The following is a 17,854-nucleotide window of genomic DNA, read 5'->3' on the forward strand; positions in this document are numbered from 1 at the left end:
AAAATGGCTGACTACTTCTAAATAAAATAGAAAACATTAAATTGCAAATTTAATTAGTCAATTTTTTTAACAAAAGTAATATCTGTTCTTTAATGACATAAATACCTAATCTTTGGAATAAAGTCTTATTTACAGGAATATTTATTGAATTATCCGATAATTTTGATATGATTATAAAATTCAACGAATTGCAGTCTCTCATATTCCTGGTTGGGTAAAACAATTTCAAGCTATTTACGCATTATTAATCTATCTTTACTATGCCTTATTACCTATACTTTTCAAATAAATTCTAACATACATCTTCTTAAAAATAATATTATATGTCCAACATACATAATATGCAATGTTTAAATCCAATAGTTCAGGAATACCTACCGTACCTAATGAAAGGTTTATTAAAATTGATATTGGTAGATGTTTTTCTCCAATCAATATAAACTTCAACCTTAACCTTCCGATAAATCTCATTGCATTTGATAGTATTTCCTCAATGAGTATGCAATGATTGATTATTCTATTCATCCACTTCTCTCAAATCAGCTCTTTGGAAACTTGTTCTATTTTATCAAGTACCCAAAGCCTAATGTGATGATGGTCACATTGATCAAATAGCAGGCTGTTGACTTGAATAGTAAGAGTCCTTCAAATTGAGTCGTCTGCAGAGATTCTCTGACCACGACCATTCACTAGCAGTTCACGCGAATACAAAGAGGTGTTATGCAAGTGCAAGTGCTCATGAGTGAGTGGGTCACAGAGAGAGTGAGAGGGGAAAGTGATTAACCCAGTGACCAATATTGACTGTCGGTTAACTTCGTCCATTCCATTCCCGTCTGGCCAGTGGTTAGATAACTTAACTATGTACCTGTGAATGACTTCAAACGATAAACTCATAAATAAAGAAATATATCGATTAAATCGAGCAACCTCTACTTAACAGTATATCATGAACTATATAACATCGTAAATAAATGTTGCTGCCCAATGGTTTGTAGGCTTACTACTCAATCGTTCCACTGCCGGGTGGCGTAATGAATCGTTCTTCATTCACTAGATATATTTTTAATTTTCAATAATTTTTCCATCGAGTAATGTAGGATTAGAAAATATCAAATGTAAAATATTTCTGATTTTTAAAATAGTAAAATTATTGAAAAAGAGTCTTTTCAAATTTGAAATTACTCCAAATAATTATTTTATTAGATGGTAATAATTCCACTACTTTCAGCGATGTGATTAGCATGCTGCATAAACAGATTTTAAATAGTTCTTGAAAGATTTTTATCATACAGTGGAAATACTGCAAAAAGCAGTGAAAATACATTGAATGATCATGTATTACTTCGGTATATTTATTTATTATTCACTGAATTCAATAAAATTGAGTTTGGCATACATTATGCAGCCTACTGTTATGCATGCGAACTCCACTTTTATCAATTTCATATCCCCAAGTAATATGATAATTTTGACTCAATAATCTAATGAGATTGAATGATAATACAGTAGATACCTTGAAAAAATTGCAACTTAGAATATTTATGAGCTCTTTCAAATAATTTTATACGAGTGTAGAACACATAATGACCTTTCTGCTACATTCCTCTATTCTTATTAATTTTTTAAACCCTACGTATCTTGTTTGTATATTTGTAGCTTATTGATCAGCCTTCTTATCGATAACAACTACTGTACTTTCAAAGTAATACAGTACCCTACTATACAGAGTGGGTGAAAATCCGAGAACGGCTTAATATCTCATACACAAAGGTTATTTGACGGTGGGTGTGATTGGGGATCCTACTCAAAATGAAAATACTACTTTAGCATGACTTCAAAAATCTGGTCCGCCATCTTGGATCCGCCATTAATGAATGCAACTTTTTTTTTAAATAAGAAGTTGATCATGCGATACATGATTTCGTTACGAAATTTCATGAAAAAAAGAATGGCGGAAACCGCACATCGATATCTCAAACCGTTTAGAAGATATTCACATTATTACTCAATACTATTCAAAGCAGAAAGGAGAGAAAAAAGTCCGAGAACGGCTTAATATCTCATACACAAAGGTAATTTGATGGTGGGTATGATCGGGGATCCTACTCAAATTGAAAATCCTACTTTACTATGACTTCAAAAATCTGGTCCGCCATCTTGGATCCGCCATATTGAATGCAACTTTATTTTTTTTAAATAGGAAGGTGGTCATGCGATACATGATTTCGATACGGAATTTCAAGAAAAAATGAATGGCGAAAACCGCATATCGCTATCTCAAACATATTATTAACATATCAAAAGTCCTCACCCCTACCCCCTGTGCTAAATGGGTGGAGGTGGTTTGAAAGTGCCATTTTTTCATTTTCCGCATATATCTCAGAAACTATGCAACTTATGAACATTTATATTCAGTAGAAAATTGTAGCTTACAAAATTACCAACAGGTTGTCCTTAACATATTTTCCATATTATCTCCAATAGTTTCTGAGATATCCGCTCTTGAAGATGAGAAATTTTTTGAAAAAACACTTTTGCCTCCAATTTTTTCATCATTCCGGTCTTATAATTTATGAACGATTGATGAAAAAAATCCGTGCTGATTATGAGCTGATAGAGCATCGAATTATCCTCAATTTTATGTATATTTTCACTATTTTACGCATTTCCCTACGACTGTAGCAGCAGTTTTAATGTTGAGTGAAATTTTCTATTCAGCAACAATAGATCAGTTGACAATGGAATTTTGAGGGAATGTTTGGAACACAATTTTCGACTTTGCAGCTTTGTTGAGACTAGTTTGGAGGTGAGCATATCAAAAATCCCAACCCCCACATCATGTACTGAAGGAATGAGGGTGGTTTGAAAGTTGCATTTTTCACTTTTTACTTACATGCTTATATCTTGGAAACAATGTATTTTATTGGCATAATCAACTACATAAAAATGAAGCTTGATAAATTTTCTACAAGTTTTGTTCAGTAGAGATTTTTGATAAATCCGATACTTTTCAAGATATACCTACATGTTCTAATGTGATGTATTTTCGAGAATTCAAATTTTCTTATATTTTTTCGCTCTTCCAAGTCTTATAACTTTTCAACAATCTATGAGACAAGAATGTGCTGTTATGAGATTGTAGAGCATTAAATCATCTCCCATTTCATGTATAATTAGACTATTTCACGCATTCCCATACGACTGTTGCAGCAGTTTTAGTTTTGAGTGTCAAATCTCAAGATTTGCAAGAAGTGACTTTTTTCGAATATCACACTATTCTGTCATCATAAATTGGCAGTGTGTTCCATTATGAACATTCATATTATTTTTAGTATCTATTGGAACGTCTGCGGAACTAAACACAGGGGGTGTTTCTGAACTTCCTACCAAACAAAGACACTCAAAACTAAAACTGCTGCAACAGTCGTATGGGAATGAGTGAAATAGTCGAATTATACTTGAAATGAGAGATAACTCAATGCTCTAAAATCTCGTAATTAGCACATTCTTGTCTCATGAATTGTTGAAAAGTTATAAGACTTGAAAGAGCGAAAAAATATAAGAAAATTTGGATTCTCGAAAATACATCACTTTAGTACATGTATAAGGATTTATCATGTAAAAGTATAGGATTTATCAAAAATCTCTACTGAACAAAACCTGTAGAAAATTTATTAAGCTTAATTTTTATGTAGTTGATTATGTCAATAGAATACATTGTTTCCAAGATATAAGAATATAAGTACAAGACGTGTTGGTAATTTTGTAAGCTATAATTTTTCACTGAATATAAATGTTTATTATAAGATGCATAGTTTCTGAGATGTATGCGAAAAATGATAAAATGGTACTTTCAAACTACCACCACCCCTTTAGCACAAGGGGTAGGGGTGAGGACTTTTGATATGTTAATCCTCTTACTATCCTTAAAAGAGCTGCGTAGTTTAAAATTGTGTTACTTTTCCCTCTATACCTTTATTTGAGCATTCGTTGCCTGGACTAATTATCATTTCTTGCAGACAACAGTATAAAGTAGGTACTGTATTTCCTCTCCTCACTATCTTCTTCAGATAAGATTAGATACAATTTCTTCAGTGCTCTTCATTGATGTCATTCAGTCCTGTTACGAAGTGATATCGAGCAACTAGCATGGGATAATTTCTTGTTTTCAAATTTGGTGTTTTTTCTTTGTTAAGTTTTATATGTTGCAATTATTCAGTTTGCAGAAGAATAATTGGTAGACTTTAAAGGTTATTTTGATTTTCTACCCTGTCATAGTTTGAGACCAAGGAAGTGATAAGAAGTAAAACCAAGCAAATTGTATAGATTATTTTTCATTAAATTCCATTCAAGAAAATCTTCATTATTATACTAGCTCCAAGTTTAAAGAACAAAATACAAATTGGAATGTCAATCAATATGGGAGTCAAATTTTGGAAGTGTACCGAATAGTAATTCTCTTTCATTTTCACAACTTAAGAAAAATGATTGAGTTGGAAAGTTCCTAACTTATTGAAATACTTGTTATGAATAAGATTATTTATTTATTTATCTATTTACAAAAAAAAATTATTTTTGCATAACATTTTTGCATTTTTGCAAACCTTTGCATAGAATTGAATCTGCACAGAGATACCATTCATTTCTTGTTTCTTCTAATATGATCTTCTCAGGGTTGATTTCAGGAAATTCTCTAGCTCATTAAATTTCAAAATCCTAGAAAAATTCAACCATTTGTAATCATTTCGAATGATTTATGGTTATATATAATAGTAATTGATAGGAGTATCTATTGAAGAGTTGCATAATATACTAGCTAATAATCCATTGAAAAATTCTTCCAGTTTACTCAATATTGTTTTATTCTTACAGGCTCAAAACCGTAATCGCCATGAGAGACAGGGCTGAGTTGTCATTCTACCCTCTCCTTCTCTTCATCCTCTTCACGTACAACGGAGTATCAGGATCTATTACTTCCAATGTGAGTGATATATAATATAATAAGCAATATTCTCGTTTCAAATCAAGCTATAAGTATTGAGTTTCTCATAAGATGGCTTAAGGTTTTGGATGATCTTGTATCATGAAAAGCTAAATAAACGTAGAATAACATTGAGACTATCATAATTTATACTAGATATTCCAAACTCTGTAGGTCCATAAAGAAAGAGATAACACACTGTTAAAATCAACATGTATATTCTACCAATTTTGTACTTGTTTGCAGTTCTTCCCAAAGCTCAAAATTCTAATCCTAAACATAACAATGATTTGATACTCATTATTTAAATAAACGATTGTTATCACAATACCGGTAACAAGAGATGAAAGAATCACATGAGATATTCAAATTATGTAGTTGCCAGTAGCTTCATATGAATTAAATGTATGTTAATACTGAAAATTTGATAGCACTGGAACGATTTCAAATTTCTAATAAATGGAATTGAGTATAGAGCTATACATTTTCTCCCTTTAATTCAAAAAATTTATACTATGAATACTCTGTGTCATCGTTGGAATCATATTTCCCTCTTTGAATAGGTCTTCTCCCCTAGAATTAGAGAAAATGAAACTTCTCTCAACTGAATCGGTGTTCGAGAAGGAAATCGAAGAACCTCTACAAAGGATGAATAAGAAGACCGAAGAATCATTACAGTTTGAATTCTTCTTCAAACATATAAAAGTGTTCTCCAACAAACTCTGAAATACAGACTGTCAAATGTAGTGAGTTATTCCGTTTCAATTGAATATGATTTTATATTCTGTAGATCGGCTAAACAGCTTTTCATCGTCTCAAAAATTGAAATTTAAATAATGTAATTTAATAATGAGTACTCATTATGAATGTAAGAATGAATGGATTTTTATTTTAAAAGATAGTGTTAAGAATAAATTACTGCTAATTAGTTTATATCAGAATAGTTTTGAATTATGCCATGTATTTTAATCATTGTTGATCCAAATAAAGTTTTTAAATTCATCTATTTTTATACCAGGCTCAACTAGAAAACACTTCTAGTATATCAAATCAGAATGGTATTTTCATAAGCTTCCACTGTAATAGTAAATTACTATTTTATTTCTGCTTGCAGGATGTCAGTTTGACTGATTTAAGAAGTAAACTTGATGACATGCTGATAAACGCATTGAAGACACATACCTATGTTCCTAACTCTGGCATCGGAAACCGAGAAGGTGATAACATTTTTTTTTCGTACTCATCTGAATGTACGTCTGTACTTTTTATGAAAGTACTAAGATCTTCAAGAAATACGTTAGGATTAGAAGTTAATATTGGAATTCAATATTCATTTGTTAGTGAAGAACTATTGTGAACTGGACCAAACATAACCATATGAAATTGAATTTTGACGATATATCAATATCTATTGAAGTTATGTAAATGAAGACTTTTGGCTAAAATTATTCCTCTTATTTAAATGTATATAGTTCAAACGAATAAAAATAAAGAGCTCAGATTTTACATTGATTTCAATCAGGTACATGAATTTGAAGCTAGTATTCTCTTTACAGTATCAAGATTAGATGCATGAATAAAAAGATAGAGGAACAGTCAAGTACTAATTTACTAAAATAAGTAAATGTGGAAACGACTGTGCTAGAAGTTATGTAAATGAAGACTTTTGGCTGAAATTATTCCTCTCATTTAAGTGTATATAGTTCAAACGAATAAAAATAAAGAACCCAGATTGTACATTGATGTCAATCATGCACTGTACATGAATTTGAAGCTAGTATTCTCTTTACAGTATCAAGAGTAGATGCATGAATAAAGAGATAGAGGAACAGTCAAGTACTAATTTACTAAAATAAGTAAATGTGGAAACGACTGTGCTAGAAGTTATGTAAATGAAGACTTTTGGCTGAAATTATTCCTCTCATTTAAGTGTATATAGTTCAAACGAATAAAAATAAAGAACCCAGATGTACATTGATGTCAATCATGCACTGTACATGAATTTGAAGCTAGTATTCTCTTACAGTATCAAGAGTAGATGCATGAATAAAGAGATAGAGGAACAGTCAAGTACTAATTTACTAAAATAAGTAAATGTGGAAACGACTGTGCTAGAAGTTATGTAAATGAAGACTTTTGGCTGAAATTATTCCTCTCATTTAAGTGTATATAGTTCAAACGAATAAAAATAAAGAACTCAGATTGTACATTGATTTGAATCATGCACATGAATTTGAAGCTAGTATTCTCTTTACATTATCAAGAGTAGATGCATGAATAAAGAGATAGAGGAACAGCCAAGTACTTATTTTACTAAAATAAGTAAATGTGGAAACGACTGTGCTAGCGATCATGTATGAAGTGTATGTAGTGTAATTAGCAAGAATGTTAACAAAATACTTACGGCAGATGATATAAAATAATTTTTTAGCTGTGATATGATGTGGGCTTCCATTGATTATATTATTTTCATTTCAGAATGAAAAACTTGTAAATGAAGAATTTAAAACTTCTTTCGAGATACCGATCATGTTTTTTCTCTAAAAACTACTCATTTATAAAGGATGAGATTTCACACCCTTTAAGAATAGAAAAACATCAACTATTTCATGTATTTATATATGAATTCAATACACAATATTCAATTATTTATATCTGATTTCCCGGTATTATTTATTTGATAATACATTTTCAGAGGTTTTTATTATAATAATTTTTTTCAGAACTGACACTGAATGATGTTGTAAGAGACGTTGATACGTTTGGGGATTTTCCAAGTGTACGGAAATGGTATTCTCTTTCAACGCTGGATACTGTGCACCTGATTGGTTTGACCGAGGAGCCTGGACTAGTAGCAATAACTCTCAAACAGAACAAAACAAAGAATAAAAATGACAATTCGCAGGTTGTCTCGGTTTCCAACTCGTCTATAAGTAAGTTTTATTTTACTGTAAAGAATATTCTCACTATTCTCTACATTTGAAATTGTAATCGTATTTTCATCTTCTCAATCGTATTTTTGAAAAATGCATACCGTAAGGTTTGAAGAGTGAGAAATTACATTTTTCAAGTCAGAAATATTGTGCAAAAATTAAGGCGCAAATGTTTGTTTTAGTTTCTTCACCGTTTAATTTCGAATAAAAATGGAACCTTCAAAACAATAAAGTTATGGAGGATTGAGTTATTAATATCTTAGGTACTCTATGGGAAGGATGCTTCCCAAAGCTTGTTGAATGTTAGGAGTCACCTAGTCAGTCAGCTTGTTGAATTTTAGCAATTGATTCATAGTGATATTGTTTATTGATTGTAAGGGTACTTTTATTGTTCGTGGTTTTATGCAAATTTATAATTGTCTCTTGTTATTAGTTTAATCTATTGCCAAACATTTTGTTTATATAGTATAAGTTAGTCATTGTTGCAATTTGTTATTCTCAACTCCTTTGTATTGTTATACCGTGTACAAATAGAATGATTTTAAAATAATAATAATATCTTAATCTGCATGATGTACCTTATGATAATAAAGTACTTACAATAGTTGAACTGCATAGAGATTATCTGAAGTTATGTGGTTAAATGTATTGATGATTATCTCTATCATTAATGATGTTTTATTGGATCGAATCTTTTAATAGTCTATTTAGAACTTTAACATTTTTATACAATAATTGAAAGTCATTTTGAGTAAAATAATGAATCATTCCACATTATTAGTTATGAGAATATTTCATAATTGAACAATTTTTTCTTTGAAGTTATCCACCTAATTTGAAAATCGTTCAGATTGGGAAATTGAACATGAGGAGGAGGCTTCATCTCCAACTCCAGCAACTATTATTTCTTAAAGGAGAATCTATAAATTTACTTTTATCAAATCCACTTGGAAACGTTGATAGATGATTTTATATTTGCCGAATTTGAACTCGAATTGATAAAAAAGTGACTGAATTTTCAATTTTACAGCTTTATCATTTAAAGCATCTAATGCTGATATTTTCCAATGGTGGAATTCGACTTCAAGAGAAATGGAAACTATTTGTGTGGTGGCAATAGATAGCCCTGAGAAAGATTTGAAGTGGTACAGATTTGTAGGGAAAAATCTAGTGAGTAGCCTTCTCATTTCATAAAAATATAAGATGCTCTCAATAATATATCATCTTTGAATAGACATATCTATTCTATCATAATAGGCCATAAGATATTTCAAGCAAAATTTCCAATTTGATTGGCAATACTTGTTTGAATAAGTAGCCTACTACAAATTAAATAATAAGAAATCAGGCTTAGTGTCTGTTATTTGCCAAAATAGCCTACACTTTGTACATAAGGTTGTAGCTCAGTAGCCATCAATTAATAGGAATTCGATAAGAACCATTCAACGTTGATGGTACCTACTGTACTTCATTGTGCAATCCTTATGTAGAGTCTAACAAAATAACTTATTATATCCATGTTTTAATCGTATACCGTATTGTGTTTTAAATAAATATGATTTATTGGAAATGAAGAATGGAAGGTGATCCATCATTATCATTCTATTAGTTTATTAAAACCTTGAATAATATGCCTATTTCTTTCTAAGTTCCATAGTTTTGAAATATTGTAATATTTTGTCCACATTGAGTTATATATGCAAGTAATTATTTCATAAACTATATTTAAGTTAATTATTCTATCTCTTCAAAAGTTTCACTATGAATCACTACTTTGCTTTAGATAAAGATGATAATATTTTTACTATCTGCAATTTTTTTTATATAATTCTATTATTATGGAAATCATTTTTTATCATCAGTAGTTATTCAAGCATAAATTGTCGCCTAATTAGGGCATTGACTTGGTTATTTATCTTTTTGTTGAGGAATTTGAATAACATTCTTGCTATTTTAATTCAAGGTCTCTATTTTTAGGTAGAATTCTGGTCCTGGCCCATCCACAAGGTGGTAAATAATTTGCAAGTTTTCGCAGACGAACGTTATGTGAAACTTTTATTAGTGAATGAGGCACCTTCCAATACAATTGTCATGTATGACATTAATCTTGAATTCAAACCAGATTTCAGGTGAGCGTGCAAAGCTTATCAACAATTATGTATAGATCAATCAATTGGCCAATTGTTACAATTATATTCAATGTTGTATCGATAACTGTGATAGGCTAACTTATTATTACAATATGCGAATATTAGTAAAATTGAGTTGTAAATTCATCGATTACGTTTTCAACCATAAAGGAGAATACTTGTATTCTCAAATCTCTATCTCCTTATCCTCTCTCGAATGATAACATCATTATAATATTATCTAAAATTTCAAATAATTTCGAATGTAAGTAATTTGATTCCATACACTATCGTGAAACATCAAATACGTACTGTATTGAAAAACGATTGATCTGCCATCCCTGTGTTGCAAAGATTTTCTTTAATCACAATGTACCAAAGCTTGAATTATAATGCTTCTCAAACATAATCCAATAATAGTAGCCTATTCATCTGAAGAAATTTAATTTGGTGAAATAATTCACTTTAAGAGTGGTGTGTCTGATCGATCTCATCAGATTGGTGACGTGCCTTCGGGACTCCCAGTGGAAGGGAAACTGTTTGTGTCCACCTCGACTTACTAACTGTAATAAAATTCAGAATCACTTCCAAGTAGTCCACAGTCCTCAGAAAAAATAATACATGAAATGAAGTTCCACATTTTCTCATTTTATTGTGTTACTATGCAATGGATAGGCCTACTAGTGGACTGTACTTATTTTTACACTTCTTAGAGCTTGAGAACTTCTTCATCCCACATTCCAATGTTATTTTTCAATAATTCATAAAGTATATGTTTTTGCTAAATCTCAGACTTTAATATTTAATTACATTAATATTTCTGTCCAGTTTGTCTCAGATCATTCATTTTGAAAGTGGCATCCAGCCAGTAGCTATCAGCTTTGTGGGAGAGTCCATCTTCATGTCAGTGCCTCAATCCAAAATCGATGTGATTTCGGTGTTCAAGTTGGACACACCTACAATGCTGCACAGCCAGTTCCATCCTCATGCTAATTTGACAGCTAAAGGAGTGCGCGATGTCACCGCCTTCAACACCGCATATCAGAGCTACTTGGCTGTGGCTGGTGATGCAGCAACCATTTATCGTTTCAAATTCAATGGTGAAATAGTCAAGGATTTGAAGAAGAATCTAGGTAACCAATACGATATTTCCATTACTTATATACAGGATGATTATAAAAGGACTTTACAACTTTGGAAGCACACAAATATATATTGAAATTACTTAAATAATTGAGAAAGGTGCCATTTTGTTAAAAATCACTTCAAGATTAAGGTTTGGATGTTATTTTGGTTCGATGTGAAAGCCGTTGGTGATGCGACATACAAATCACCGATAATCGATTTCTTGCCAAACTCGTAGCATATCAGGCGTAACTTGTGCAACCGCAGCGATCCGAATGTGATCCGATTTCGGATTCGGAGGTCATTAAGATTGAAAGTAAAAGGGCACTTGTTCATCTTGTTCAGCATGACAGTGCACCACCTCATTTCCACGGAGAAGTTTGGGATTTTCTAGACGTTCGCTTCCAACTTCACTGGATTGGCCGTGCAGGGCCAATTGCATGGCCACCTCGCTCGTCGCATTCAACATCGATGCGTTTCCTCCTGTAGGGTTTCATTAAGGATGATGTTCCGAATCTACTAGACAATCTTAATGACCTCTGAAATCGGATCACATTCGGATCGCTGTGGTTGCACATGTTACTCCTGATATGCTGGCAAGAAATCAATTATCGGTGATATGTATGTCGCATCACCAACGGCTGTCACATCGTACCAATATAACACCCACACGAAAGTTGTTCTTTCCCGATCATATTCATATGATTTGTTATTATATTCACAAATAAATAAATTAATTACGTTTCAATAGTACTTTATCGAAAGATTTTTCAATTCTTATTCTGTCAGATAGTGTTCAAGTAATATAGACTGTTACATGGAGTAGATTATATTCCAATATACAATGAAGCATGCAAATAATACTTTCAAGATGTATTCCAGTCTATCTCGCAACAGTCAAATAACTGTTCAATATGAAGTATCTTATTTCCAGGCTCTTTAATAATTTTACTAAGTTTATAATTTTATCCTATTGGGTTGTGTTACCCATAAAACTTCATATACCGTACCTCAAAGTTCGTATTCGTCAATGTATTTTAAGAGCTGTTCGCCAAATTGAAGGTTGATAGGGATACATGTAAAATGGGTTGATTTTATTCTATAATATGTTTTTAATGAATGATGAGAATTTTTCAGAAGACCACAATTAATGTCAATATGGAAGCTTATGGAGATGAATAACTTCTTTGTGAACTTTTCAGGATAAAATGAATTCTTCATTAATTATCTTGCCATTCTTTCAAATTCATGAAGCCTGTTTTTTTTGTATTGTTATTAGAAATTTGTATTCTGATTGTAAGTATTGGTTTTTTATTTTGATTTCCTCTGTGTACTTTGTGCTAAATTGAATAAAATTATCGATTGATTGACTAATCCACATTTTTTCCAACAGGGCCAGTTGTAAAGTGGGCTTCTATAAAACTGGCAACCTACAGAGATGACATCCTTCTGATGGCTCGTAAAAACGATGAGAGTGATATTCACTTTCTTGGTTGGCGCGGCTCTGAAAAAGGATTTTCCGAACTCAAAGGTTCGGATTCTTTTTGCTCAGGGAGCCAAACAAAAGGTGAGTCATACTTATAAAGTACTAGCAGGTAACCCGTGCTTCGCAAGGGTCTATTTTAGAACTTAACAAACTGAAAACTTGACGTAATGAGATCTAGAAGCTTTGAAAATAGGCCTATAGGAATCCTCGGTTAATTAAGAATTTATATGCAACATTTCAAGTAAAACAGTCCAGTAGTTCAGACATGGTGATGCGTCAGACATAATTTTCCTATCCTTTACACGTGTATACGTGTATAAGCCAGTTCTTTCCTTCATTATAGTATAGAAGATGATAGATAGATGGATTATATATCAGTATCTTTGAATAAAAATAACTTTTGAATGGTTTGAGATATCGATTGTTTTCACCATATTTTCTCTTGAAATCCTGTATCGAAATCATATATTATCTGACCATTGTCCAATTAAAAAAATGAAGTTGGATTCAAAATGGCGGTTCAAAAATGGCGGACGAAATTTGGGTCGATGGAAAACCTGTTTTTATTATTCGAATAGGATTCCCAATTATACCTATCTTCTAATTTCCCTTTTGAAAGAAATGTTCAGCTGCTTCCATACAACTGGAAGCATGACAAATTGAAAACTTGAAGTAATCAAATCTTGAAGAATCGAAAATAGGCCTAACCATCCTCAGTTAGTTGAGAATCTATATGCAAAATTTAAAGTTTATCAGTCCAGTAGTTAAGACGTGATTATGTGTCAAACATAATTATTATGATTATGTGTCAAACATGTCGCACATACGTACGTGCCGTACGTGTATAAGCCAGTTCCTATCTTTATTATAGTATTATGTTGCTCTGGCATGTGATCTGTATAAATGTCCTGTAACATCTAAAGGTGCCAATATTAAAATTATACCAATATTTTGTACTGATAAGATTATAATCAATTTTTTTATTGATAATCAATTTCATTAACTTACTATGAACTGACAGAAATGAATTCTTCAATTCCCATGTATTTAATTAATAGAATTATATAAATCTACAGTGTAGGTCATATTAAAATTCACAAAGAGTTTGATTGTAAGAAACATGTTATCCAACGCAGAAATCATTGTTATTTTACTAAATGATAGGATAAGTTGAATAGTTTCCCTTTCAGGGGGAGTTTTGACAACCCACAAAATCATTTTTCATTCGAAGAAATATCGAAAAGGTGCGTAAGACCTCATTTTTTGTTCAGTTTGTCAAATACCCCTCATTTCAATATTAAAATTTTGACTGACTGTACACTGAGTCAATCATTCTATCAGGGCTCGAATAATTTTGGAATTGTAATTAAATAAGAATGGAAGAGAATAATTTATTTATGTAAAAAAATTATCAACACCTTTATTCAAAGACATATTATCTGAATGCGTACTGATATTGCTGATACAGCATTGATAAAACTGTAGAAGTTTATTTAGCACTTGTCTCAAAAAATAATAATCCATACCACGTGTAGGCCTATACATTGCATCAGAAAAACAAAGTTTCAAAACTTCTTTGATGCAGCTGTTTCACATTCACCAGTTTTACAGACTGATATGATAATCATATGTCATAAATCAGTTGTTTGAATTATTTTAAATCATCAGAAAGTTTGTTATTTTGTCTCAGTTTATTTTAGTTAATAAAAGCCATTATTGTAGCTCTTCAATGGTCTCTAATTATTACAATTTTATTGACTAAAATAAATACCGGTAATCAAAATGCCAAAGAGGAAAACCCGGGATCAAAATAATGTTGAATCTCCATCACGGAATCAGGATAAGACTACCGAATTATCTCGAAATGAACCCGTTGATACATCTTTCAACTCGGAATCAATTGGGAAAATTCTCAAACCAAAATGTCTAAGTGTGGATCCAGATTCTCCTAGTGCACCAATGAAATGGAGACACTGGAAAAGAATGCTGGATGTCTACTTGAAAGGAAACTATTACACTGAAGATACGAAATTTGATATCTTAGTTACCTTGCTGTCAGCTGAAAATTACAAATTGATAATAGATTGTACTACATTCGAGGAAAGTATCTCCATCCTTGAAGGCATATTTATCAAGAAGAAAAGCGAAATCTTTACAAGGTACCTTCTCTCTATAAGAAAACAAGGTGAGTCAATCGATAATTTTTTCCTAAAACTGAAAGAACTCAGCCTAGAATGTAATTTTACAGCGATCTCTGCTACAGAGAATCGAGAGGAGCACATAAAAGAAGCATCGATTGCAGGTTTATATTCATCCAAAATCCGTCAATGAATTTTAGAAAGCCCAGATATGTCTTTGCATGAAACTCTTGATTGTGCAAGAGCTTTTGAGTCTGCAAAAGATCAATCACAATGCTACAATAAATCTAATCCTCCATTTGAGCTTAATGCTTGCAAAGATACAGAAAATGCATCAAATCTAATTACTAATCAAAAAGACACTTCAGACTCATTATCAGCTGTTAGTATTAGTGGACAAGCATGCTTTTCTTGTGGCAACAAAAAACATTCTCGACTATTTTGCCCAGCTAAAAACGAACTCTGCAAGAAGTGTGGTAAGAAGGAACACTTTGCTCGGGTATGTAACTCGAAATCTTCTGTATTAGAGAAAAATAGAGAGTTTAGTAATTCGATATTACTAACACCTTCAGTGCAAGCCGAAAAATGTCTTTCAAAGGTTATTATTCCTATTACCATAAACGGAACTGAAAGTCAAGCACTGATCGATACTGGAGCAACTGGCAACTTTATAGGTATTGACGATACCTATGCAAAAAAAACTGAATTTAGAAGTTATATCAGAGATTGGAAAAGTAACTTTAGGCTCAAAACGCTTTACACCACAAATCCGAGGCAAAGTTAACGTGAATTTAACAGTTCAGGGAGAAAGTTATACAAACACAACCTTAATGCTTATGCAAGACCTCTGTAAAAATATTATTCTTGGGCACGAATTTATGAACAATTTCTCCAGTAAAGAAATACCATTTGGAGGTAATAAGCCACCTCTTACTATTTACGGAATAACTCAAGCGAAAATTCCTCCTTGCTCCTTTTTTCAACATCTAAAACCCAATTGTCAACCAATTACAACCAAATCTCGCAAATTATCAAAAAATGATGAAGATTTTTTTCCAATGAAATTCAACAATTACTGGAAGATGGCATCATAGAAGAAAGCCACACACCTTGGCGTGCCCAAGCATTTGTTGTTAAACCCTATAACCGAAAAAAGGATGGTTATAGATTATTCTAGAACTATAAACAAATTCACTGAATTTGACGCCTATCCCATTCCAAATATGGAAGATTTAGTTCGCAAAGTAGCTCAGTATTCCTGTTAATAGTACTGTAGATCTGAAATCCGCATATCACCAAGTACCAATCTTACTTGAAGAAAGGCAATACACAGGATTTGAAGCATGTGGAAAACTTTATCAGTTCTGTCGTATTCCTTTTGGTGTCACTAATGGTGTTTCAGCTTTTCAAAGAGTAATTGATTCACTCATAAAAAAGAGAAATTATTTAATACCTATGCTTATTTAGATGACGTCATAATTTGTGGAAATTCAAAAGAAGAACATGAAACTAATCTTGAACGGTTTCTTGCAGCAGCTTCAAATAACTCACTTACTATAAACAAGGAGAAGGTTAAATTCTGTCAAAAGGAGATACGTTTCCTAGGATTTTTAGTTGGAAACAAATCATTACGTCCAGATCCCGAACGCCTTGAGCCTCTACTTAATATGCCCCCACCTCCTAATCCCAAAACTCTTCAGAGAACTGTGGGCCTCTTGGCACATTACTCTCGATGGATACAAAATGTTTCAAGTAAAATTGATGCGTTGGCACACCTTGGCACACTCTTCCCTCTTCAAGGAAAGGCCCTTGCAGCTTTTGAAGATCTTAATGCAGAGGTAGCTGCAGCTGTGCAACATGTGGAAGGATGAAGGAGGGGAGGCATTCTCACTGTAGACACTGATGCAGACTCACATGCAGAAGCATAGCAGCAACACTATCTTACAATCAACGTCCCAATGCATACTGTTGCACACGAATGCTAAACCAAAGTGAAAAACGACACTCATCAGTTGAAAAAGAGGCATATGCCATTGTAGAATCTATTAGGAAGTGGCGTCATTACTTATCTGGTCGTTTCTTTCAACTTATTACTGATCAAAAATCTGTTTCATTCATGTTCAATAGCGCGGCAAGAGGCAAGGTGAAGAACGAAAAAATCATGAGGTGGCGCCTTGAGCTATCTCAATACACCTATGAGATCATTTACCGACCTGGAAAAGAGAACATAACTGCTGACGCTCTTTCTTGAGCATGTGTGATAATGGGATGTATCACATCAAAACAAGACTTGATAAAATATCATCAAGACCTCTGCCACCCCGGCATCACAAGATTTTTTCACTGGACTAAAGCTCATAACCTTCCATACCACATACGGCTATCCTTCATACATACACACTGATAGAGGGACCAGTTTTCTATCAAAAGATTTAAAGATTACTTAATGTCCAAGGGTGTAGCTACCAGTTCCACAACACCTTACAACCCTCAAGGTAATGGACAGGTGGAACGCTACAATGGAATAATTTGGAAGACAATCCGTTTAGCCCTACGGTCCAGGAACATGGATTCTTCTCACTGGGAAAAGGTACTCTTAGAATCACTAAGCAGCATTCGCTCGCTTCTCTGCATGACCATCAATTGCACACCTCACGAGCGAATGTTCATTCATCCTCGTAATCCCACATCTATGACAAACTTGCCATCCTGGCTGATCAACGCCAAGGAGGCATGGATGTGAAGACGCAGTAACCATGATCCTGAAGTTGAAAAGGTAGAAATTATTCATTTGAACCCTCATGTCGCTCAAGTAAGACTTTCTGATGGAAGAGAAGTTTCTGTCAACATTCGTAGATTGGCCCCGGTAGGTTCCACTACTGGGAGGGAAGAATGATATGATAATCATATATGATAGTCATAAATCAGTTGTTTGATTTATTTTAAATCATCAGAAAGTTTGTTATTTTATCTCAGTTTATTTTAGTCAATAAAGGCCATTATTCTAGCTCTTCAATGGTCTCTAATTATTACACAGACTTTGTGAAAATTGAAATATTTAT

The 17,854-nt window shown here is 32.6% G+C and overlaps 1 protein-coding gene across 5 annotated transcripts in view; it reads left to right on the forward strand.

Annotated features, from left to right (window-relative positions):
- LOC111044098 overlaps positions 1-17,854 on the forward strand; it is a 153,779-nt gene that overhangs the window by 103,442 nt on the left and 32,483 nt on the right. The window contains exons 1-8 of one of the 5 annotated variants that reach the window (XM_039423780.1): positions 4,107-4,250; positions 4,873-4,981; positions 6,096-6,198; positions 7,705-7,914; positions 8,945-9,084; positions 9,892-10,043; positions 10,872-11,176; positions 12,562-12,735. In XM_039423780.1, coding sequence (XP_039279714.1) covers positions 4,892-4,981; positions 6,096-6,198; positions 7,705-7,914; positions 8,945-9,084; positions 9,892-10,043; positions 10,872-11,176; positions 12,562-12,735 — 1,174 coding nt within the window. In that variant the 5' untranslated portion in view covers positions 4,107-4,250; positions 4,873-4,891. Of the gene's footprint in view, positions 1-4,106; positions 4,321-4,429; positions 4,452-4,872; positions 4,982-6,095; positions 6,199-7,704; positions 7,915-8,944; positions 9,085-9,891; positions 10,044-10,871; positions 11,177-12,561; positions 12,736-17,854 lie in introns of those variants that run through there. The other 4 variants (XM_039423781.1, XM_039423782.1, XM_039423783.1 and 1 more) reach the window with 4 other exon arrangements.

Source organism: Nilaparvata lugens, chromosome 3 (genome assembly GCF_014356525.2).
Source record: "Nilaparvata lugens isolate BPH chromosome 3, ASM1435652v1, whole genome shotgun sequence".
NCBI classification, from domain to species: Eukaryota; Metazoa; Arthropoda; class Insecta; order Hemiptera; family Delphacidae; genus Nilaparvata; species Nilaparvata lugens.